Here is a 25,735-nt window from a genome sequence, read left to right on the forward strand (position 1 = left end):
AACCATAGAAGAAACATGCTAATAAAAAACCTGGGCCCTGTTTCTCCTGGTCCCACCTCTACCCACACTGTTATCGACACTGTAGAAACTGGTCCTGAGGCTTGGGAAGGGAATGTCTGAAAGTTCCTCCAAGCCAATTAGAGGCATTTTCCTTTTACTCTACTGTCCAACTTAATTTCCTTCTCATCTCTCCCTGTTCAAGGGGGAAAAGGGAAGTTCCTCAAGCTAGTTCTCAGCTTTGCTTTTGTCATACAAGGTGAAAGTAAATGTAATTTTGGTGAACTTCCAGTCTTTCCTCAGCTGCTGCCCCACCAGAGGGTTTGGCTGGATTCTCTTTTTCACTTCTTACTTCCCAAGGGACCTAGATTTGCAATGCCATCTACCCCAGAGTTACTCTTTGGAATGCTTGTTTTTTCGATGGCCTTCTGTCATGCTGCAGTCCAAGGAGACAACTGCATTGATCCCTGGGGACCTGCCAGGCAGAGAGGAGCCATGTCCAGGGCTCCATACTCTATAGCCCCTATCCCTCCTCACAGAGGGAACACTTCCAGAGGCACTAAGGGGTCTTGTCTAATCCTTAAGACATAACAGGCCCCAGCATTCCTGCCAACCAATTTTATGTTCACAAATATCCATTTATCACAGACAACCTGTTTATCAACCTGCTCTGATGCTCAAGAGGTGGCTCCCTGTCCCTCTGAGCGACTTGGAAGTGCTGTGTCTGACGTGTCATCTAGCCTGGCATTGGCCTGAGCCACAACTTCATGGCTGAGTCTGATGCCAAGAGAGGGTAACCTGAGAACATAGTCTTCAGGGAAAGGGATCAAGCCTGACGCTCATCGCTCAACTTTCTGCCAGAACCTGTGGGATGTGGCTGAAGTTAACAGGTAAGAAGTCAATCTCATTTCTCCTGTAATGTTCTCCTACTATGAGCGAGAAGGAATCAAAGACAGAGATGTGAAGGGCTGAGGCTGGCACGGTGAGTCAACATATCTGGCTTCTTCAGGTCCAGAATCCCCTTCAGCAACTGGGATGAACCAAGAATTGAGTGAGATCAGCACAGGAAGTAAGGGGTGAGGAGCGAATTGTGCCTCCTGAGAGTTGGAGAGCACACAAGGCACTTGGTAGAGACTGCTCCTTCTGTAAAAGCGGGCATGGAGGCTACAGGGAAGAACCTCCCAAGCGTCTAGCTTTTGGGAGAGTCAGTGACTGACTGGTCACCTGGTGGCTGCCATTTCCAGCGCTGCTCCCTCATGGTCTCAGGAACCATTTTTTAGATTCTACCACAGTCATTCACCCAGTATGCCTTCTTCAATCTTACTTGCTGATTAGGCTCACTGCCTGTCAGCAAAAACATCCCTTCTACCTCATCCCCACCTCCCTGGCCTCTTGTTCCCCTGCCCTTCCCCCATGTTCTTTCACAGCTGTTTCCTCTCTAAAAGCCTTGAGGACATGTAGTCTTTGCATGCTGGCCAGAGCGCCCTGCTCCACAGAGGCTTTTAGGCCTCCAAATGGCCAATCCTTGTGGGTTAGCAGGGTAAGGTAAGACAGGAATCTTCACACTTACCCAGAGGAAAAGAGTAACAGAAAAGAGGTAGTGCCTGCACTGAGAGTACACAGCTCTCCAAACTGCATTGTAGGCATTTCCTTCAGGAAAGAGCCAGGGCTCCCTGTGGATGGTCATGCTGCCACCCAGTGACTGTGACAGGGAAGGAAGGACTGGAGACCCATCAGAGCCTGATTCTGAAGCTAGAAGTTCCCTCTCGCTGATTCCTCTGTCTTCATCTTATAATCCAAACCTGCCCTGTGACAACTAACTGAAGCAGTGCTGTTTAACATGTCTAGCCATGGATAGTAACTCAATCCTAGCTATGCTTTATTTCTGTTTCTTGAAACATTCCCCATCCTTCAAAGCCTGTCTCAATGTCATTTCCTCCCAAATTCCTTTTCTGACCTTCCTACTTCCTGGCCAAACCAACCTCCTACCTTAGCTTCTGTCTCACTGGCAGCCCAGGTGGGGTTATTCTCCTTGAAGCATCTGTAGGATGATAACAAGTAACCAGAAATGTGCCCCCAGAAGCAATGGACAAACTGACTGGAAGACATCCCACTGAGGGGTGTTTTTGGTTCTGATAGACCACAGGGGTGTCTTGTGATTTTTGTTTTGTTTTTCTTTGCTCTGTGTGTGTGTGAGGGGGTGTGTGTGCATGTATGTGCATGTGTGTGCAAGTGTAGACACACACACAGAGGCACCACCAGCCAGTGTTTGCCAGGCTTGAACTCAGGGCCTGGGCTTTGTTCTTTAGCTTTTTTGCTCAGGGCTCATGCTCTGTCACTCAAGACACAGCTTTTTTCATGGGGAGGAGATTAATTGGAGATATGAGTCTTTCACTGCTTTGGCTGGCTTGGAACCTTGATCTTCAGATCTCAGCCTCCTGAGTGGCTCAGATTACAGGTGTAAGCCACCAGCACCTGGCTCTCTTTAGAGTTGTTTTCATTCAGAGTCTACCTTCCAAGTCTCTGCAGCCTGCAGGTATTGTTCCATGCTTCTGTTCTCAGCAGGTGGGAATGGAACTGTGTGAACACAGCCAGTTCTGTCTCCATGTCCCTCAAAGACAATGTCAACCCAGCCCTGGCTCAAGGCCTTGCCATAAACTGCATAGCTTAATGGGACAGGAATAGATGATATGAGATGATGTGGTCTCAGCTTCAGAGAAGACCTCTTACAAGGCTTCTCCATTCTCTAAAGCGTTCCTTAGTAGCATCATGACAGGTTCACGGGTGTGGTGTGTGTGTGTGTGTGTGTGTGTGTGTGTGTGTGTGTGTGTGTGTGTGTGTGTGTTACTGGGGCCTGAACTCAGGACCTCAAGCTTGCTAGGCAGATGCTCAATAACTTGAGCCATGCCTCCAGCCTGTCTTTGTGTCCATTGTTTTTTAGGCAGGGTCTCATTACAAGTCAGCCTGGGTTGAAATCCCCCTACTTGTGCTTTCCCTGGAGCTGGTATAAAAGGCACTCAGCCACTGGTTGAGATTAAGTCTTGAAAATTTTTTGCCTAGGCAGGCCTCCATCTAAGATCCCCCAAACTCTGCTTCCCAAGTAGCTAGGATTACAGACTTGGACCATCACATTTAGCCTGGATAGGCATTTTTATCAACACTTTGTTCATATGTAAAATAATCTCCAAAGGGACTTGTCCAAAAGCATTAGTATGTTGCTGAGCAAATAGCTAAATTCAGAACTGTAATCCAAATTAAGGATTACAGTTCAAAGCTAACCTGGTCAGAAAACACTGTGAGACTTAAGTCCACAAAACTACCAAAAATGCCTGATATGAATCTGTACCTTAAGTGGTAGAATACTCGCCTTGTGCAAGAGAAGTTCAGGGACAGCACCCAAGCCCTGAGTTCAAACCCCAGGACCGGCACCAAAAAACAAAAAAATCAAACAGAAATAAAAAAAAGGAAAAGAAGAAGAATTTCAAATACCCAAAGGTAATAAGAAACCATCTTGAGTTTGTCTCCCTGCTTCTCAAGACCACACTGTTGCTTTCCTGTGCTAAATCTTGTCTTTTATTCATTTACTTACATATTTTTGGCAGTACTGAGGTTTGAATTCAGGACCTTACACTTGCTAGGCAAAAACTCTACCATTGCTTTAGGTATTTTTGATAAGTTCTCATGTTTTTGCCTTGGATAAACCTTGGACAATGACTCTCCTACCTATGTCCTCACAATTAGCTGAGATCTTAGGCACACAGTCCTGGCATATGTGTTTGGATGAAATCTCACTAACTTTTTTGTCCAGACTGGCCTCCTACCATAATCCAATTTTTTTTTTTTTTGCCAGTCCTGGGGCTTGGACTCAGGGCCTGAGCACTGTCCCTGGCTTCTTTTTGCTCAAGGCTAGCACTCTGCCACTTGAGCCACAGCGCCACTTCTGGCCATTTTCTGTATATGTGGTGCTGGGGAATTGAACCCCGGGCCTCATGTATACGAGGCAGGTACTCTAGCCACTAGGCCATATCCCCAGCCCCCATAACCCAATTTTTTGATAGCTATGATTATAGGTATGAGCTGATGCACTGTTACCCCTCATCCTGTCTTAAGATACTGTTTTGCAAGACAGGAGCCTTGGTGCAGCTATTGAAAAGGCTCTTTCTTGCGGGAAATGCAGTGGACAGCTCAGCTGGGTAGATGTCCATTCCCATGAGGGACTTCCAGGCGGCATGGTTCCTGCCCTGTGCTCATTATTCATCCCCCACATCAGGCCACACAGAGCATTTTTCCCAAGCTGAATTTGTTCTTGAGGAACATACTTCTATGGGTGCTGTGCCTGTAAACCATGGAACAAAAGCTTCAGGAAAAACACACACAAGAACCTGCAAGTCTACAGTCCTCTTTCCATCCCCATAAGGGGACAGAGTGTGTTCCTTAAGATGTGAGTTCAGGACTCCCCCTGCATCCTTCTTTCTCCCAGCTATGGAAGTGAGATGGGGGAGGGAGCCTCATTCCCCACTCACTAGGAGACAGCTCAAGGGGGAAGTCTGAAGGAGCCCCAAGAGACCACTGTGCTCACAATGGAGTCCTGAAGCCTGCCTCTTCCTTCAGCACTTCCTGTTGCCCTTTAATCAGCTTTTCCCTGAGACATAGGGACATTTCTCTCAAACCACCATCCCTCCACAAACCTCTGGTTCCCAGCTCCCTCACAGCCCTTTCTTCTTGTCCCTCAGGACTTCTGAGGAGACAAGAGCTGGAGGGGGGGTGGGGGGAAGACAGTCACAGACACGGACAGAGGGGGAAAGGGGGAGAGAGAGAGAGAGAGAGAGAGAGAGAGAGAGAGAGAGAGAGAGAGAGAGAGAGAGAGAGAGAGAGAGAGAGAGAGAGAGAGAGAGAGAGCATCTGTCCTGGCAGGACTGATGATCATCTCACCCCCACCCTCCTCTGTTCCCTCCCCTAATCTGTGTCAGCTTTCCTACTCAGCCCAGAGGCAGGGAATGAGTGAGAGCAGCCTGAGCAGCTGCTTTCAGACTTCTCTTCCTTGCCCTCTGCTGGCTGTGCTGAGCTGAACCTTCCTAGGGATCCTCCTGTGACAGTGGGCACCTGCAGTGCCAGGCCCCCACCTCCTTCCCCATGAATTCCATGAGAGTTGCCCAGGGGCAGGAACTGCACAAGCTGGATAATGGAGCCTGGGACAATCCTGCCTACAGTGGTCCCCCTTCCCCTCCTGGGATGCTCAAGATCTGCACTGTCTCCAATGTGGCAGCCCCCTCCAACCAGCCTCAACCCAGGAAGCCTGAACATGGACTCCAGGAGAAGACCCACAGGAACCTGGGGTCTAGCTGCTGCCTCTATATCTGTGGTTGCATCAGAGGTACCAGGCTCACTGGGGGTGGAAGGTTTCTGGGATATTGGGGTCAGGGGGATAGGGCACTAGAGCTTTGAGGGACAAAACTGATCTGAGGCAGAGGTGTCATCATGGTGTCTCTGATGGTCTGGGGTAGAGCCGCTTGCCCCAGGTGCAGAAGACAGTCTTGGGTCTGCCAGAGGAGTCAATTGCAGGGTTATCAATTGTAGACCCAGAAAGTTGAGTAGCAGTAAGTCTGAGAGAGGACTCAATTCAAGCAGGTGAGACTCCAGACTATTGCCTGGAACAGGTGCCTGTCTCATGGCTTCACTGTCTGTGACCCAGTGCCTTGTCCTGTCTCCTCAGGGGATTTGGGGAGGAAGAAGGCATGGATTTGAATAGAGTTAGCAGATTCCCCTGGAGGTCAGGGGATGGGAAAGGAAAGGCTGGGTGAAGATGGTGCAAAGGCTAGGGACCAGTGGGAATGGATAACTGGGCAGAAAGTGCTGTCAGAGACTCTGGGCCCCTGTCTGATTCCCTCAGCACTCTGGGGAACAGCCCTGACTGAGAACACAGCTGAGAACCGGGAGCTGTATGTGAAGACCACCCTTCGGGAACTTCTGATATACATTGTGTTCCTGGTGGACATCTGCCTGTGTGAGTAGCCCTGTCTCTGTGGCTGTTTGTCTGTGAGAAGCATGAATGGGTGTGACATACCTGTATACACCTGTCCGGGGCCATCACCTGCTGGGTAGCATCCTGCTGTGGGAGGTTTGTGTCCTGGAAACTCTAGGTATCAATTTCAATTTCCATATATTCCAGTTTTAGCTTAAGATAATGTCACAGAATTTGGTGGAAGGAGGCAGATAATTAGGAAGATTCTTTTTTTTTTTTTTCTTTTTGCCAGTCCTGGGGCTTGAACTCAGGGCCTGAGCACCGTCCCTGGCTTCTTTTTGCTCAAGGCTAGCACTCTGCCACTTGAGCCACAGCACCACTTCTGGCAGTTTTCTGTATATATGGTGCTGGGGAATCGAACCCAGGGCTTCATGTATATGAGGTAAGGAACTCTACCACTAGGCCATATCCCCAGCCCCATTAGGAAGATTCTTAAGGGAAGTGTATGGAGTTATTGTGGAAACCCATTTTTTTAAGTTGAACGTCCTTTGAGTCAGTGGCCATGGTTTTCTGTTGGCAGGAGAAAAGTTTTACTCTCTCTAAAGAGTGGGGTTCACCATTTTCTGTGTGGTAGGTTTCCTGTGTGCACTTACTGCACAACATCTCATCCGTGAGCCTTTAGAGGCAGGAAGAGAATGATTCCATTTGCAGGCTCATGAGAAGAGGATTAGGAGCCATGGTGGTGTCTTGTGAGAGAGCTCACCCCATAGGTGTCAGGGGAGCACCTGTGAGGCTCCTGCTGTAACCCCACACTGGGTGGATTTGGTCTCTGAGTTTGATAAGAGAAGCAAGTGGAAAGATGGAAGAGTAAACTATGGAAGGAGAGCTCAGGAACTGTGTGGAATAGTGAAGTTGAACACAAGCATCTGTGAATGAGGGTGAAAATTAATTCTTTCCTTAAAAATTTACAATCACCAAGTTATGCAAACAGCCTAGCTGCTCTACATGGATGAATGGATCAAGGAAATATCATATATTTATATATATACACATATATCACATTGTTTGTTTGTTTGTTTTGTTTGTTTGTTTGTTTGTTTGCCGGTCCTGGGCCTTGGACTCAGGGCCTGAGCACTGTCCCTAGCTTCTTTTTGCTCAAGGCTAGCACTCTGCCACTAGAGCCACAGTGCCACTTCTGGCCATTTTCTATATATGTGGTGCTGGGGAATCGAACCAAGGGCTACATGTATACGAGTCAAGCACTCTTACCACTAGGCTATATTCCCAGTCCTATCACATTGTATATATTATTATACATAATATATATTATGCCTATATGTATATATTATGATATCTACCTTTTTTTTTCCTCTAGTGTTCCTAAGGCTTGAAATCAGGGCATGCATACTGTCTCTGGCATTTTTTCCCCCCTCAAGACTGGCATTCTACATCTTGAGTCATGGCTTTACTTCCAGCTTTTTAGTTGTTAATTGGAGATAAGAGTCTCATGGAAACTTGGTGCTGGTGGCTCATACCTGTAATCCTAGCTACTCAGGAGCCTGAGACCTGAGAATCACAGTTGGAAACCAGCCTGCGTTTTAAAGTCTGTGACACTCTTGTCACCAATAAACTACTCAGAAAAAGCCAGAAGTGGTGCTGTGACTCAATAGTAGAGCTCTAGTCTTGAGCATGAAGAAGCTCAGGGACAGTGGCCAGGCCCCTGGTTCAAGCCCAACGTCTGTCAAAAAGGGGGGGTGGGGTGGGGAGGGCTATAGAATTCCTGCCCGGGTTAGCTTTGAATGGTGAGCCTTAGATCTCAGCCTTCTGAGTAGCTAGGATTACAGACTTGAGCCTCCAATGTCTGGCTGTTATACCAGTTTTTTGTTTGTTTGTTTTTTTACCCGTCCTGGGCCTTGGTCTCAAGGCCTGAGCACTGTCCCTGGCTTCTTTTTGCTCAAGGCTAGCACTCTGCCACTTGAGTCACAGCGCCACTTCTGGCCATTTTCTGTATATGTGGTGTTGGGGAATCGAACCCAGGGCTTCATGTATATGAGCCAAGCACTCTTGCCACTAGGCCATATCCCCAGTCCTGTTATACCAGTTTTTAAATGAAGCATTTAAAAGGTAAAAATATAAACAGAAAAATTCTGCTTCTGCTGGAGTGAGTAAGGGTGTTGTTTCTGCTAGCATGTCAGGGGTGTGAACAAAGTAATGTCTGACACATTTACAAGTATGCATTTATGGCCGACAACACCTGTTATGAGCCTTAGAATTTGGGTAAGCGCAAATAATTTTGTCTTGTTGCTTCATCCACTAGCTTCCTATGTGGCTTGGCCACATAGATAGCCAAATCTTTTTTTTTTTTTTTTGGCCAGTCCTGGGGCTTGGACTCTGGGCCTGAGCACTGTCCCTGGCTTCTTTTTGCTCAAGGCTAGCACTCTGCCACTTGAGCCACAGTGCCACTTCTGGCCGTTTTCTGTATATGTGGTGCTGGGGAATCGAACCCAGGGCCTCATGTACATGAGGCAGGCATTCTTGCCACTAGGCCATATCCCCAGCCCCCAAATCTTGTTTTGATTTGTGAAATGGAAGAGATTACAAAACAAATACTGTAGATCTGTTTGAAGCGGTCCAATGAGATAGCACAATGTTATGCATACTAAAAAATGATTCAATGGCTTGGTAAGGTGGCTCATACTTATAATCCGAAATACTTGGGATCCACAGATAAGAGGCCAGCCAGGATTAAAATAAAAGTGAGACTTTATCTCAATGAAAAAGCTGGGACTGGAACTAGGAATGTGGCAATGTGGGAACATAGCAGTAGAGTGCTTGCCTAGCAAGCACAAAGCCCTGGATTCCATTCCTCAGCACCACATATACAGAAAAAGCCAAAGTGGTACTGTGGCTCAAGAGGTAGAGTGCTAACCTTGAGCAAAGAGAAGCTAGGCATGGTGTTTAGGCCCTAAGTTCAAGCCCCAGGAAAGGCAAAAGAAAGAAAAAGCTGAGTCTGATAGTGCATATCTGTAATCCAACATAGAAATACCCTCCTCCAGTATTAAAATCATATTCTACTTGTTACACAATGGATTAGGTTGACACATTATTATCACCCAGTCAGTAGTACACAATGGGGTTCACTCTTGGTTTTTCATATTTTATAGGTTTAGGCAAATATAAATTGACATATTTCTGTCATAGTGGATTCATACAGAGTACTTTCAAATCTTAAAATCTATCTGAACACTAGTGGCTCACCCTTGTAATCCTAGCTACTCAGGAAACTGAGATTTGAGGATGACAGTTCAAAGCCAACTTGGTCAGGAAAGCCTGTGAGACTCTTATCTCCAATAAACTACCAAGAAAAAAAGCTGGAAGTGAAGTTGTGGATCAAATGATAGAGCATGGTATTTGAGCAAATAAGTCCAAGAACAGAACCCAGGCTCTGAATTCAAGCCCCAGGACTACCCCTCCACCCCAGTGAAAAGTCTTAAAATCTGACCTTCACCTGTTTGTCAGTCTCTCTGTTCATTCTCTGGCAACCACTGCTAATATTTACTATCTCCATAATTTTGTCTTTTGCAAAGTGTCATAGTTACAATGCAATATGTAGCTTTTCAAATTAACTTATTTGACTAATCTTTTTTGTAATCAGTCCACAGATCCAAATGAGTGTTTTTGAAATCCTACAAAATAACAAATCGATAATTATTAGCTGGGCTCTAGTGGTTCACACCTTTGATCCTAGCTACTCAACAGGTTGAGTTGTAAGGGTCACAGCTCAAAGCCAGCCTGCAGAGAAAAGTCCATGAGACTCTTATGTCCAATTGACCAGCACAAAATAATAGGAGCAGATGTGTGGATCAAGTAGTACAGTACCAGACTTGAGTGAAAAGCTAAGTCAGAGTGTGAAGTCCTGAGTTTAAATCCCAGGATAAGCATGCACAAAATAGTTTATGTAAAAACATTAAAGAGCCAGATACTGGGCTCCTGCCTGTAATCTTAACTACTCAAGATGCTGAGATGTGAGGTCAGAGTTTGAAGCTATTGTGAATAGGAAAGTATGTGAGAATCTTATCTCCAATTAACCCCCCAAATCTAGAAATGGAGCTATGGCTACAGCAAGGCTAGATCTCCAGCCTGGAGCATAAAAGCTCAGAGACAGCTCCCAGGCCTGGTTTCAAGTTCCATGACTACTACAAAGAAAAAGCAAAAAACTGAAACATAAACAATAAGAACAGGGGCTGGGGATATGGCCTAGTGGCAAAAGTGCTTGCCTGGTATACATGAGGCCCTGGGTTCATTTCCCCAGCACCACATTTACAGAAAATGGCCAGAAGTGTCGCTGTGGCTCAAGTGGCAGAGTGCTAGCCTTGAGCAAAAAGAAGCCAGGGACAGTGCTCAGGCCCTGAGTCCAAGCCCAGGACTGGCCAAAAAACAAAACAAAACAAAAAACAAAAAAAACCAACAATAAGAACATTTTGATCTATAATTCACCATTATCATATCCAAAGATATCTGCTTTTTCGTATCTCTAGTGCTTATGTATATAATACATATTTTACCCAATTGTAGTATGTTACACATTTTCACAAATAATTACATCACAAATAACCTGTTTTTTAATTTTATGATCACAGTCATATTTGTGCCTATTAGGTTCTACCCCCCCTTTTCTTGAATTGTAACCTTATAGTACTTTCCAAGGAGAGAGATAATTAGACCAAAAGACAGGAATAACTCCTTCACATTGGCTATGTGTTCTCATTATGCTTCTGTAAGGGATCAGACACATTGTGTATGCCATTCAGGTTGTGAGATCACACCAGTTTTGCCACAATCTCATCAAAACCGGATATTCTAGGCTGGGAATGCTCGCATGCATGAAGCCCTGGGTTCAGTCCCTCAGCACCATATATAGAGAAAAAGCCAGAAGTGGTGCTGTGGCTCAAGTGGTAGGGTGCTAGCCTTGAGCAAAAAGAAGCCAGTGACAGTGCTTAGACCCCGAGTTCAACCTCCACCAGTGGCAAAACAAACCAACAAAAAACCTGTATATTCACTTATAATTTTAGTCTTAATAATTCTTGAATGGTAAGATTTGCCTTGAATGTCTTGTCTTTGATTACTAATGAACATGGAAAATATTATGTTTAATTTATAATGTGCTTATTATTTTTTAAAAAATAAATTGCATAAAACAGAACTTAAGAGGGATGAGGGGAAGGCTTGAGGGAAGTTGTATCCTTAAACTTTTGTGAGAATCAACCACTCAGTTTCTCATGTCCACCACTGGAGCTTTGAAAGTAGAAAGAATAGCTTATGACATTGGTTGGATAGCTACTGCTTAGGGATTTTGACTATCACAGACATCAATACTGACACATTTCTTCCTTATGCTTTATTCTAGAGACCTGGTAGGCTTAGAAACCAGGGCTGTTCGTGACTCATTTGGATAAAATAGAGCTATCATTTTTTTTAGGCAGGTGATATGCATGAATCATCAATCTTCCTGAAACAATATCAGTTGTACAGTCCTTAAACCCATGATCCCATTTGACTCTGACATCAATCCTGCAAGCGGTAGATGCCTATTTATATCCTAGGAAAATGTCACTTTTATCATTGCACACAAGCTGGAATAATCAGTCATTAAGAAGAATTCCTAATGGTTACAGATGGTCATCAGCTATTGCTCAATGGAGAAACTGTTGAGAATAAGTGAATGATTTGTTCTCTTCTTCCTTCTGTCCCATTCCCCTCACTTTTCCCTTGTCATCATGATTTGTCATGAAAGCCTTCTGGCCTCAGTACTCTCGGAGGATTGGTTGTGGCCTTCTGTTGATAGAGGAAACAATGAAGGGCTTTGTATAGAAACAATAGCTGTTTGTTTTAGGAGATATTATTGTTATCTCAAAGGTGCACCTGGGACTGGGCCTGTGTAGGAGAGGCTGTGAGCCATGACCAGGCTCAATCTGGTCACCATGGATTCAGGGAGGACAGTAGACCGTCAGCCTTTGAGGACTCCTGTTGCCTATAAATTAATGTCTGTTGGAAGATCTTTGTCTATCTCTGGTTGTAAAAAAAAAAAAAAAAGCCTACTTCTGTTCACTCTGCTTTCTTTTAATGTGTTTCAGGGTTTGGCCACAGTTTGGTAGGATCTTACATCAAAGAAGAGAATAACTGAGCTTGGAGATTAGGAATGAATTGTCTTTTCTGACAGACTATTTCTAGAGCTAACAAGGGAAGCAACAGAATGTATATTGGAGATCCAGGTGACTGAGCCCCTATGTGTCTGTAAAGGTGAATGAAGGTGACTGGCTACATGATGTTAATGAAGGCACAGTGGTAGAACAGAAAGCATATGATGCCTGGAATAAAGCCACCAGTTAGTGTGAGGCCTTTTTGGTGAAAGTACTTAAGTCTCTGAGGATAACTGTACTTTGTGAGGTTGGTAGAAAAAAGAAGATACCTAGTGTTGATAGTAGGCTCTCAATAAGTACCAATTGCCATTCCACATGAAAATACAAATTAGGAAAGTTCTGAAAAATCACCCAATACTTTAGATTGCTATCGATGTGATCAGGCTCTGGCTCAGCTGTTGTAAATGGACAGAGAAGAGAAGGTAGCTCTTTTATTTTTTTTGGCCAGTCCTGGGCCTTGAACTCAGGGCCTGAGCACTGTCCCTGGCTTCTTTTTGCTCAAGGCTAACACTCTGCCACTTGAGCCACAGTGCCACTTCTGGCCATTTTCTGTATATGTGGTGCTGGGGAATCAAACCCAGGGCTTCACGTATACGAGGCAAGCACTCTTGCCACTAGGCCATATTCCCAGCCCCAGGTAGCTCATTTTATACAGCACCAATCTGAGTACTGGCTCTGCCTCCCACCAACTGAATGACCCTGTGCAGACCCTAGGAACTGAATATGATTCATGGAGAACTTTTCTCTGGGCTAGATCGAATCAGTAGACATGTCTGATAGACAGCTTAGAGATAGTCTGAGGAAAAAGCCTTGAGAATTATGAAATATGGTACACAGGTAAAAAAAGCTAAGGACATTGTTATGGGTCATAATGACAGCAGATTTTGTTTTGTTTTGTTTTTGCCAGTCGCGGGGCTTGGATTCAGGGCCTGAGCACTGTCCCTGGCTTCTCTTTGCTCAAGGCTAGCACTCTGCCACTTGAGCCACAGCGCCACTTCTGGCTTTTTTTGTTTATGTGGTGGTGAGGAATTGAACCCAGGGCTTCATGTATACGAGGCAAGCACTCTTGCCACTAGGCCATATTCCCAGCCCGTTTTTTGTTTTTATATTTTTAAAAATTGGAGCTGGGGGCTATGAATATGGCCTAGTAACAAGAGTGCTTGCCTCCTATACATGAAGCCCTGGGTTTGATTCCCCAGCACCACATATATAGAAAAGGCCAGAGGTGGCGCTGTGGCTCAAGTGGTAGAGTGCTAGCCTTTTGCAAAAGGAAGCCAGGGACAGTGCTCAGGCCCTGAGTCCAAGCCCCGGGACTGGCAAAAAATAAAAATGTAGCTGGGAATGTGGCTCAGTGGTAGAGTGCCTGTCCATCATGCACGAAGCCTGTGCCACATAAACAGAAAAAAAAATGGAAGTGGAGCTGTGGCTCAAGTGGTAGAGCACTAGCTTTGAGCAAAAGAAGCTCAAGGACAGTGTCCAGGGCCTGAGTTCAACCCCATGACTGACAAAAAAATTAATTTACTTTATTGTTATTGTAGAGGTGATGTACAAGGGGTTACAATGACATGTCAGCTAACGAGCACATTTTCTTTCTGGCTCCACTCATGAGTGGTATAGTTCACTTTCATCAATGTCTAGTGAGCTCCAGTGGTTCACTTTTTCACCATTTTCGCCTAGACTTCTGTGCCCTCCCCTCTCCATCCTCCCAAAGATATACACGTGAACACACCATACATAATATAAAGAAGACAGAATCATTAAGAACTAAAAAAGAAAAAAAGTCTGTTTCCTTATCTTGAAGTTCGCTTTAGTGTGTGTACTATTTTATGTAAATATGAAGAGGCACTTAGGCATCACACCTTTGTATTTCTCTCCTAAAGAGAGTACCCTCTTTTGGTCTCTCTGTGAGTGACAATCTAGAATCCTGTATAATTTATCATATCTCAACACGTTTTAGAGCTAATTTCCTCATATCAGAGATAACATGCACTGTTTGCCTCCCTGAGCTTGGCTTATCTCACTTAGCATGATTTGTTCCTGTTCTGTCCATTTCCCTGCAAATGACGTTATTTTATTCTTTCATCATGATGGCTGTATAAAAGTCAATTGTGTAGAAGTATCGCATTTTTTTGGCAGCAGGTTTTAAGTTCAAAATCTGGCAGAAGTTTTAATCCCAGCAATGAGGCACAGGGCAATGTTCTCAAGTGTGTGCTTTGAGGCACCTGGGGGCTTCTTAAGACCCAGAGGGACATTAAATGCCTCATTTAGCCAATAGTGTGTATTTGTATAACACTACTTTCTTCCTCAACCAAAGCAATACATTGCAATAGTTTGAACATAGAAGCAGTTATGAGAATCTAGCCATCAGATCAACCCAAACATCAAGTAGATTTGCAAATGTATAACACAATACCATGTTTCATAGTAATTTTTTAAAGAAATATAGCGATTTTGAGCTAGGCACCAGTGGCTCATTTCTGTAATTCCACCTACTCAGAAGGCTGAGATCTAATAATTGAAGTTCAAATCTAGCCAGGCAAGAAAGCCTGTGAGATTCTTATCTGTGTAACACTCCACCCCCCCCAAAAAAAGCTAGAAGTAGAGCTGTGTGTCATGTGGTAGAGTGCTAGCCTTGAGCAAATAAGCTCAGGGACAGTGCCCAGGTCCTTGGTTTAAGGACAAGTGTGCACAAAGGCACGCACGCACACACACACACACACACATTGTATATATAGTGATTTGGGGCTGATGGAATATGCTTGTAATTCCAGCACTGAGGAGGCAAAAAGCAGAAGAATCACAAGTTTCTAACTAGCCTGAGAGATATGTGTGTGTGTGTGTGTGTGTGTACACAACATACATATATATGGCCTGTAACGCCAAGTCTTCAGCATCTCAACTAGTAAGTGGGGTAGTACTATTCACCTGTGGTCTCAATTCTGCAGGAAACATAGGTAGGAGAACCACATGTCAAGCTGGCCCTGGGCAAAAACAGTGACCATTCCAAAAAGTAAAGTATAAAAGGACTTGAGGTGTGACTCGAGTGGTAGAGTGCCTACCTCACAAGGATGAAACACTGGGTTAAAATGCCACACATGGGGCTGGGAATATGGCCTAGTGGCAAGAGTGCTTGCCTTGTATGCATGAAGCCCTGGGTTCGATTCCTCAGCACCATGTATATAGAAAATGGCCAGAAGTGGGCTCTATGGCTTAAGTGGTAGAGTGCTAGCCTTGAGCAAAAAGAAGCCAGGGACAGTGCTCAGGCCCTGCGTCCAAGGCCCAGGACTGGCAAAAAATAAAAATAAAAATGCCACACACACACACACACACACACACACACACACACACATACACACACAAATCAGGAAAAAATGGAAAAGAAAATACGTTGGGGTTTTAAATATAAAAGTTAAATAAGAAAGTTATTTATGTTTATACATATTATGATTGTCATTTTTTTTATTTTTAATTTTGTTTATTTTTATTCTTAGGATTGAATCCTAGGACCTGGTGCATATTTAACATGCTCTCTACCACTGCAGCTAAATCTCCAGCTTGTTATTATCTTTCATTTTTTATTGATTAATTAATTAAAAATTAATTATATTTTCCTCAGTTTCAATTTCTAATAGGCTGATAGATATAATTTTTTTAAACCCCTGGAATTCTTGAGAATTTTAAGTTAGAAAGGATTCCCAAGAATGAAATTTTGGGAACAACTGACATAGATTCTAAGCTAATCAAATGAGGTTATTTCATAGCATGGAGGAAAATAAAAATGGGAGAAGGATTTTATGAACCTAGTAAATGCTTTTGCTTGTTCATTTTTTTTGAGACATGGTATCAGTTTATAGTCCAGGTTATCCTCAAACTCAAGATCCTTCTGCCTAATCCCCGTAGATCTATGGTTATAGTGTGTGCCACCGTAACTGTAAACAATTTTAACTTAGAGCTCTATGAGTAGATTTAACTTTTGTCAGAATAGCAATGTTTATAGCCAGTTCTTGACTAACTTTTTCCCTCTGCCTATCTTTGTTTTCTTAGAAAGGTTCCTCTTGCCAAGTACTCATGTGACACAATTATACACATAGGAAATCTTCAATTTCTGTACTGATTTATCCTCAATAGCAACAGCAAAATAACAGCAAAAAAGATAAGATGAAAATCTAGGTTTCACTCACAGACGAGTCTGGAACAAGAAGGCTTGGACTAATATGAGGCTGTACAGCTGTGTTGTCCAGGCTCCTTCTACCTTACTACTTTGCTATTCTCAACATGCAGCTGGTATCTTATGGTTAGCTGCTGCCCTTCTGTCCATATACCAGCTAGCAGGAAATGGGAAAGAAGAAAAGGAAGCATGTTCTTCCCTTTTATGGACTTAATTAAATGGTCAATATGTCCAGCTACAAGGGAGTCTGGGAATAGCCTCTTTCATTGAATAGCAAAGTGCCTCCAGTTAAAATGATTATGAGGGGGCTGGGACTATGGCCTAGTGGTAAAGTGCTCTCCTCGTATACATGAAGCCCTGGGTTCGATTCATCAGCACCACATATATAGAAAAAGCCGGAGGTGGAGCTGTGGCTCAAGTGGTAAAGTGCTAGCCTTGAGCAAAAAGAAGCCAGGACAGTGCTCAGGCCCTGAGTTCAAGCCCCAGGACTGGCAAAAAATAAAACAAAACAAAATGATTATGAGGAGAGGTATTGGTGGGTATTTCAGTCCATGCTAAATAAAATAAGAATAAATCTTGTCCATAGTTTGGCACTGGAGACAGGAACAATTAGTGAACAGAACTTGGAGCAATCAAGGCATAACCTGGAGTAAAATCACTAGAGAGATTAATGAGTACTGCTTGTCTTCTACCAAGAGAGATTCTTATAGGGATTAGCTAAACTGTTGTGAAAGTACTGTCAGGGGTTGTTGGGGAGGAATAAATAAGAATCATGAGTCTCAATACTGCATTTTATTTCACAAGAAAAGAGCATCACTCTGTTTGGTAACCAAAGATCACCTCCCACCTGAAATTTTTCATATGCCAGATCCCAGCAAGATTCTGTATGTCAAGAATTAGGTAGAGGTATTTCAGAAAACTTCTCAATGAGTCAAGTGCTAAGAAAAGTTCAAGAAGAGGCCAAGAATAGGTAAGGCCCAAGGGCCTTCCCACTCTTCAACCGCTGGAGAATGGCAGCACAGCAGAGGCTGAATCCACACAATGGCTTTTAGGGTAGATGGGGGTAGAAGAGACTCCAGCATGGCTGCTTTCTAACCTAGCAAGGAGCAGTTGGCTTTTGATGTAAAAAACATACAATTTCCAATACAGGAGTACTGTAGGTGAATGAAGGAACTGTATACTCACTGCCAAAAGCACCCCAGCACTCTGAGGGGTTTTTGTCCATTATTTGAGGTGACAGATCCCACTTCTGCCCAAGAAGAGTGTGCTAGAAGAGGTGGCTGTGTTCCATTGCATAGTAATTAGGGGCAGGGAAGGAGCTCAGTAGCATAGGATGGCCCGTGTGGCAGTCCATGCGAAAGAAGAAGCATTAAGTTCTGCACTGACATCTGGGTGTTTTTAAAATTGTTGTTATTAAGGAGTTTTATAAAGATGTTACAATTCTATAAGTCAAATAATGAGTACAATGTTATCATTAGACAATACCATCCCTTCTTTCACTTTTCCCCAGTTTCCCTGTCCGTCCCTACCCACAAGTTGCATAGTTTATTTTTTCCACAGTGTATATTAAATACAATGACTATATTTGTTTACCTTTCCTCCCTCCATTCCTGTGTACCCCTTTTACTAACCCTAAATACAAACAAACAAATGTCCCCATTTCCTTGAATTTGTTTTGATACAGTACTTTGGCTGTTCAGAGGAAGTATGCGTTTGGGTTCTTCCTCTAATGTATCCTCCCTCAGTCAGTGTAAATGTGCTGATTTCTTGTTTGTCCTGAGCAGGGAATATTTGCCAGCAATTCAAATGAAAGGTGAGAATATTCCATCTGTAAACACAGAAATGGATAAAATCAAATTATTATGTAATCTCAGGATATGATACACACTGTCATACTATTTCAATAAAAATATTATGTTCTGGGCTGGGAGTATGGCCTAGTGGTAGAGTGCTTACCTAGCATGCATGAAGCGCTGCGTTTGATTCCTCAGCACCACATATATAGAAAAAGCCAGAAGTGGCACTGTGGCTCAAGTGGTAGAGTGCTAGCCTTGAGCAAAAAGAAGCAAGGGACAGGGCTGGGGATATGGCCTAGTGGCAAGAGTGCTTGCCTCGTATACATGAGGCCCTGGGTTCAATTCCCCAGCACAACATATACAGAAAATGGCCAGAAGTGGCACTGTGGCTCAAGTGGCAGAGTGTTAGCCTTGAGCAAAAAGAAGCCAGGGACAGTGCTCAGGCCCTGAGTTCAAGCCCCAGGGGTGACACCCCCCCCCCCAAACAAATCTATGTTCCACCTATGTCTTAAAGGGACCAAAGCCAATTTACATTAAAGAGCACAGATACTTCTGGGGACGGTGTCTAAAGGACATGAACAAAATTATCCATACCGCCGTAGGCTTTCCTACAACAAAACCAGGCTGTCCTGAGCCCCCGGCAACAGAATTGTTTACCTTTACACCAAAAAGGTTGGGAAAGCACCCAAATCTGCATGTGGTGTGTGCCCAGGTTTCGTGCTGTGAGACCTAAAGTCCTCATGCGATTGTCTAAAACGAAAAAACATGTCAGCAGAGCCTATGGTGGTTCCATGTGTGCCAAATGTGTCCGGGACAGGATCAAGTGGGTTTTCCTTATCGAGGAGCAGAAAATCGTCATGAAAGTGCTGAAGGCACAAGCACAGAGTCAGAAAGCTAAATAAGAAGAGGAAGCTGCTTGTGTTTGCTTAGGAAGTAAGAGGTCTATAAATTGCTAGCAAAGAAAGAACCTTTTTGATAAATAAAAAGGCTTGCATAAAAAATAAAATAAAAAGCACAGATAATAGCTGGGTACTCATGGCTCATTCCTGTAACCATAGCTAGTCAGGAGGCTGAGATCTGAGGATCTTTGTTCAAAGCCAGCCTAGGCAGGGAAGTCCTGAGACTCTTATCACCAATTAATCTACATCCCCTCCCCCTCCCCCCCCCAAAAAAAGCTGGAAGTAGAGTTGTGGTTCAAGTAGAAGAAGGAGGAGGAGGAAGAGGAGGGGGGGAGGAGGAGGAGGAGGAGGGGGAGGGAGGGAAGGAGGGGAGGAGGGGGAGGAGGGCGAGGAGGGCGAGGAGGGGGAGGAGGAGGATGGCAGCAACAACAGCAAGATGGAGGGAGATTTGATTCACAGGTCCAGAGGTTTTTATCTATGGTCAGTTGACTCCATACTTCAAGGCACATAGCAAGGATAAAATATCATGGAAGAAGAACATAGCTGAGAAGGGCTGCCAGGAGGCAGGCAGGAGTAACAGGAAGGCACCAGGGAATGATACAACCTTCAAAGACAAGGCCCCTTTATAACAGTTATAGGGTTCCTTTGTGGTCTTTTCTGTATATATGTAATTCTATATGTATGTAATTCTGTGTATATGTAACTCAGTTAAAGTGTTCTGTGTGTTGATAGGCATTTGACCAAGGGAAGCCAGTGTTTCTCAGAATATATAATCTTTTATGTATTGGGCTTGAACATATACCTCAGGGCTAGAACACTTCCTAGCATGTGGAAGGCCCTAGATTCACTCCAACACAGAAAGAGAAAGAGAGAAATGTAAAGAAAGAGAGAAAGTGAGAAGGAAGGAAAGAAGAGAAGGGAAGGAAGAAAGAAAGAGAAGAAAGAATATCCCTAAGTGTTGGCAAGCAGTTCAGAACAATGCTAATTGAAGAAAAAAAAGCTATAGTAATGGGTACCGCCTAGTGGCCATTTACAAAATTTAACAGTTTAGTCCTATAGCACTAGAAAAAGTGCAGCTTATCAATCATTAGAAAATTGCCTAAATTTCTCTACATATTAAGGACAAGTAACTGCAAGATATATCTTGAACTTTATTAATAGGGTAGAGTGAGGAAATATGAAGTAATAATGCTTTCCTTCCTGATTTCCATCTCTGGAGAAGCACAATGCATAGTACATAATAAGGAATACCTTCCCCCCCAACTCCATAGGCAAGATCCATTTCGCCCCCAAGTCATTCCATTTCCAAATGGGATGGTGAGAGAAAATAAAGTCCAAGAAAATTTAAGGAAATTGCTTATGGAAGGCTGACTAGTCCTACTTTAAAATTTTTAATGCAGGGGCTGGGGATATGGCCTAGTGGCAAGAGTGCTTGCCTCGTATACATGAGGCCCTGGGTTCAATTCCCCAGCACCACATATACAGAAAACGGCCAGAAGTGGTGCTGTGGCTCAAGTGGCAGAGTGCTAGCCTTGAACAAAAAGAAGCCAGGAACAGTGCTCAGGCCCTGAGTCCAAGCCCCAGGACTGGCAAAAAAAAAAATATTAATGCAATTATAGACAATTATAGAAAAATAGCAAGAATAAGACAAATATTCCTACACATACTTCAAGCAGTTCATACATTTCCCAAATATGAGCACTCTACCATGCCTACATCCCCCCTCTTTCTACACATACCACCATTACCACCACAGTTTGAAAGCAAATAGCAGAGATAATACATTTTGCTGGGTGTGTATATTAGGGTGGTTGAGGAAAATGCTGACTTTAGGCAAAGGGAAGCTCTTTTTTTCTTTTGGTAAATCTGGAATACAATGAGCCCCTAACCCAGGAGATATCTGTGACCAGCAGGAAACCCTAGCAATACCCAGGTGCCATGCCCACTCCTATTTCTGTGATGACAGAGTCACTGACACTAGAAGCTAGTGTAAGGTGCTTAGCCAGAGTGGGCCTTAGCATATTCTAGAATCAGAAGAAACTTTCCAAAGGGGACACATGCAAGCAAACACAATCCAATGTAGCAGTCTCTTGGCTCTGGAGAGTAAGAACTGTAAAGATAAGCTGAGTCCAAAGAAAAAGTGAAATTTCAGATTGATGATTTCAATCAACAATTACTAAGCAGAGTGCCATCTTTTTAGGAGACTTTGTAGCCAAACTCTTCCTTAACGCAGCCCCTGGTTTTCCCAGTGCCACCATAAGACTTCCTAGCCAATTATAATGAGTACGTCTTATGGACAATGCAACCATCTAGGGAGCATCTCTTGTGCCATGGAAGTGGGCTTTCTTGTCTCCACTGGGGAATAGTGATGGGAACTGTGCCAGTGGCTCATACCTGTAATCCTAGTAACTCAGGAGGCTGAGATCTGAGGATCGTGGTTCAAAGCCAGACTGGGCATGAAAGTCAGTGAGACTCTTATCTTCAAATAACCACCAGAAAACCAGAAGTGGTGCTGTGGCTCAACGTGGTCAGGTGCTAGCCTCAAGCAAAAGAGCTCAGGGACAGCACCTAGGTCCTGAGTTCAAGCCCTATGACCAAAAGCAAACAAAAAAGAAAAACACCAAAGTCTCTTGGGTTGTTTTCTAGTGACCTATGGAATGACAAGCTCCAGTGCCTATTATTATACCAGAGTGATGTCTGAGCTCTTCCTACATACCCCATCAGATACCGGAGTTTCCTTCCAGACCATCAGCAGTATGGCAGACTTCTGGGATGTGAGTATGAGATCTCCACCCTTCTTTCTCCTTCTCAGTGGCCTAAGATTAAAGGCCAAAGCTCAGGGAGGTCAGACAGTGGATCAGGCTTAATGCCCAGAGATCGGTTCAATCTAGAATCAGACTGAGTCAGAAGGTTAAGCTGAATTAATGAACTAGACCAGAGTTCAAGTGAAGGTGAATGAGGGATTGAAATGCTGACCTGGGAATCAAACCAGGAATTATTTAGACTATTACTGAGAGAGGCAGAACTTCAAAATACCTTTTCAGTAAAGTCAGGTCAGAATCTGGCAGAGGTACGGGGGACAACTGAAGAGAATCTAGCAAAAGCTCCTAGACAAGCTAGGAGTCAGAGAGTGGAAAGGCCATTCTAAGGGCAGGGGTCAGGAGGAGGCTGAACAAAGCCCAACCCAGCTGTTCCTGCAGTTTGCCCAGGGTCCACTCTTGGACAGTTTATACTGGACCAAGTGGTATAACAACCAGAGCCTGGGTCATGGCTCACACTCATTCATCTACTATGAGAACCTACTGCTGGGGGCTCCAAGACTGCGGCAGCTGCGCGTGCGCAACAACTCCTGTGTGGTGCATGAGGACTTCCGTGAGGACATTTTCAGCTGCTATGATGTCTATTCTCCAGACAAAGAAGAGCAACTCCCCTTTGGATCTCTCAATGGCACAGCGTGAGTCCCCTGTGAGCCTGACACTATCCTAGGATGTGGAAACAACTGAGTCTTAAAATCTCTAGGGGTCAAAACTTTGAGATACCTGGAGTCATCTCCTTGAGTCTCAACTGTGAGTCATTGGGAATCTTGGTGTATCACACAGAGCCATAGATTTCAGGCCTGTGACAACACACAGGTCACAGTTACTCTCCTCTATAGGCAGTGCCCCATCCCCCAGGGAAAACATCTGCCCACAAGTCTCTTGGGTATGTGGAGAGGGGATGAAGTTGACACAGCCACACAAATCATAGTTGAAAAGTTCAACCCTTGGGACTGAAGTGTGTCACAGCAGAGGGTCAAGGAAAAAAGAGGAAGAAGCTGGACAAGACAGTAATGAAGGAAGAAGAAACAAGGAGCTAGAGTAGACACTTAGGAAGGCTAGAGCAGAGAGTCGTTGAGTTGAGCAGCCATTACACATCCATAAGTACTGGAAGCATCCTTCCTAGATTTATGGTCCAGATGCTTCCCTCAGGGAGACTATTGGTTGGGTTGGGACAGGGCTTGGCTTTGCCCTCCCTATCCTGGAGTGCCATAATGAAAAATGAGAAGCTTTACCTCTGAGTTTCAGTACTGCCATTATAGAGCTAATTGTCTTGAAAATCTCTGGGTATTGATTTCCTACAGAGACTTCTTCCACATTCCCCATGGAAAGTGTACAGGTACTGGTTATCAAGGACACTGCATGGATATACATACAGGAAACACGTGAAACCGGAAAGCCCATACAATCATAAGGTGTTGTCGTTGCCTTGGGAGATGAGCTTGTGGCAGGCTCAGGCTTCTCTTTGCTCAGATGGCTTTTTCTGTGGCAGGTGGACATATCACTCACAGGATGAGCTGGAGGGCTCCTCCCACTGGGGCAGGCTCACAAGCTACAGTGGAGGTGGCTACTACCTGGACCTTCCAGGATCCCGACAGGCCAGTGCAGCGGCTCTCCGGGACCTTCAGGAGGGGCTCTGGTTGGACAGGGGCACTCGGGTGGTCTTCATAGACTTCTCAGTCTACAACGCCAACATCAATCTTTTCTGTGTTCTGAGGTGGGCCCTTATTCTCCACTTTGTCCCTCTAGCTGTGGTTCTTGCTGTGCTTTTGATCCCTCCCTAAATTCGTACCCTGTAGTGATACAAAAGATTGTGTGGGGATGAGCTATAGGGGGAAATATCTCATCCCAGACCCTGCTAGCCATTTCCTTCCCCTACAGGCTGGTGGTGGAGTTCCCAGCTACAGGAGGTGCCATTCCATCCTGGCAAATCCGCACAGTTAAGTTGATCCGCTATGTCAGCAACTGGGACTTCTTCATCATTGGCTGTGAGGTCATCTTCTGCATCTTCATCTTCTACTACGTGGTGGAGGAGCTCCTGGAGCTCCACATGCACCGGCTTGGCTACCTTAGCAGCATCTGGAACATTCTTGACCTGGTGGTCATCCTGGTGAGGGACAGAGGCTTTGGACTTGGGACATACCGGAGGGTGGTAGGGAGCTCCAAGCCCTCCTTCTGACATGTGGCCAAATCACTGTGCCAGAGCTACCAGAGAAAGAGGCTAGTATCCCTTAATCTCAGCCCTTAGGAAGCCTGTCTCACACTTTTCCTCTTGTGAGCCTGTGATCTTGGCCCTGTTCTTTTCTTTATGCAGATAGTCCTCTTCTGTCCTTTGCCTTTATGACTTGTCCCCTTGAAAAGCTCTGCCTTTTCTTTTCTATTCAGACATTCTGCATCTTCACCTCTTTCTCATTAGCAAGACATAGTCATTTCTTTACCAAGGCTTGGAAGTGGTAGGTATGGAGAGAAATCATGCTTTTTGACTCCAATTCCCTGCAGATCCTTTATATTCAACCTTTTTGCTTCTGGCCCCAAAGCCTTCTCTTGATCTGTAGAATATCATATACCAGCCCCCATTCCACCTGAACTTGAGCTAGTGAATGCCTCCAAAAGGAAGGGTGTTTCTTGTCCACCTGGCTTACTTGCCTCCGCTCTTCCCTGAGATTTTATCTTTGAGCTTTGCCTGAGACCCTCTTGACTTCTCTGACAGTCCTGTGACCCCTGTGTGACAGCTTTCCTTGGTGGCTGTGGGCTTCCACATATTCCGAACCCTCGAGGTGAACCGGCTGATGGGGAAGCTCCTAGAGCAGCCAGACACCTATGCTGACTTCGAGTTCCTGGCTTTCTGGCAGACACAGTACAACAACATGAATGCTGTCAACCTCTTCTTTGCCTGGATCAAGGTACCAAGGACTTCCCCTTCCCAGTTTGCCTCAATTTGTGTCTCCTTTTCCTTGTTTTACTTTGCCACCTCTGGAGTGGACTATTCAATGCGTTTCCCTCTTTCTCCTTCACCATGGGGTCCCCCATGGGCCTTACAGATATTCAAATACATCAGCTTCAACAAAACCATGACCCAGCTCTCCTCCACGCTGGCTCGCTGTGCCAAGGACATCCTGGGCTTTGCCATCATGTTCTTCATTGTCTTCTTTGCTTATGCCCAGCTTGGCTACCTGCTTTTTGGAACGCAAGTGGAGAACTTTAGCACTTTCATCAAGTGCATGTATGTGCCCTGTCCCCACCCTGGCCCCTCACTCTCCCAGATGTGTCTAACCTTGGGGAAAATGGGGGGAGGTGTGTGGGTGTGGTCTGTTCTTAAAGCACCCGGGGGAGAGTCTACGGGAGCCTGGATGTGTGGTCAAGCAATTTACACACCTGTCCTCTCCATCAGATTGGGTCAGAGGTGCCAGGAGGGGTCTGTCTGTAGTTGGGAAAGTGGGATGTGGTATGCCTTAGGGCCAGGGTATGGTTGGGCTCAGGGTAAAGCCCATACCTGGTCTTTCAGTTTTACTCAGTTCCGGATAATCCTTGGGGACTTTGACTACAATGCTATCGACAATGCCAACCGAATCCTGGGCCCTGTCTACTTCGTCACCTACGTCTTCTTTGTCTTCTTCGTGCTCCTGGTGAGGGTCGCTCTGAGAGAATCCCCAGGGTGATATTTTCACCTTTCCTGCCTTCCATTCAGAATTATAATGGGTTTCTCAAAGCAGGGATGGAAAGGACATTGGGTGGGGAGGTTCATTTGGGCCTTCTGAGAGGTGGCTAACACGGTCAGCATGCCAAGCATGATTAGGTGGTTTGCAGAGAAATTAAACCTTCATCTTCCAAGGAGAGGAAAGTGCCTCGTGAGAGGAACAGCTGCTACTAGAAGCCTCTATCCCTCTTCTCCAGATG

At 44.8% G+C, this 25,735-nt stretch overlaps 1 protein-coding gene and 1 pseudogene across 3 annotated transcripts in view; both read left to right on the forward strand.

Moving 5' to 3' along the window:
- Positions 1-362: 362 nt before the first annotated feature.
- Pkd2l1 (polycystin 2 like 1, transient receptor potential cation channel) overlaps positions 363-25,735 on the forward strand; it is a 30,531-nt gene continuing 5,158 nt past the window's right edge. For 2 of the 3 annotated variants that reach the window (XM_048338475.1, XM_048338473.1), the window contains exons 1-9: positions 4,842-5,371; positions 5,888-6,001; positions 21,669-21,796; positions 22,223-22,476; positions 23,331-23,555; positions 23,720-23,948; positions 24,571-24,741; positions 24,880-25,061; positions 25,344-25,464. In XM_048338475.1, coding sequence (XP_048194432.1) covers positions 5,131-5,371; positions 5,888-6,001; positions 21,669-21,796; positions 22,223-22,476; positions 23,331-23,555; positions 23,720-23,948; positions 24,571-24,741; positions 24,880-25,061; positions 25,344-25,464 — 1,665 coding nt within the window. In that variant the 5' untranslated portion in view covers positions 4,842-5,130. Of the gene's footprint in view, positions 888-4,841; positions 5,372-5,887; positions 6,002-21,668; positions 21,797-22,222; positions 22,477-23,330; positions 23,556-23,719; positions 23,949-24,570; positions 24,742-24,879; positions 25,062-25,343; positions 25,465-25,735 lie in introns of those variants that run through there. The other variant, XM_048338476.1, reaches the window with a different exon arrangement.
- LOC125342089 lies at positions 18,035-19,059 on the forward strand (annotated as a pseudogene).

This window comes from Perognathus longimembris, chromosome 2 (assembly GCF_023159225.1).
Source record: "Perognathus longimembris pacificus isolate PPM17 chromosome 2, ASM2315922v1, whole genome shotgun sequence".
NCBI classification, from domain to species: domain Eukaryota; kingdom Metazoa; phylum Chordata; class Mammalia; order Rodentia; family Heteromyidae; genus Perognathus; species Perognathus longimembris.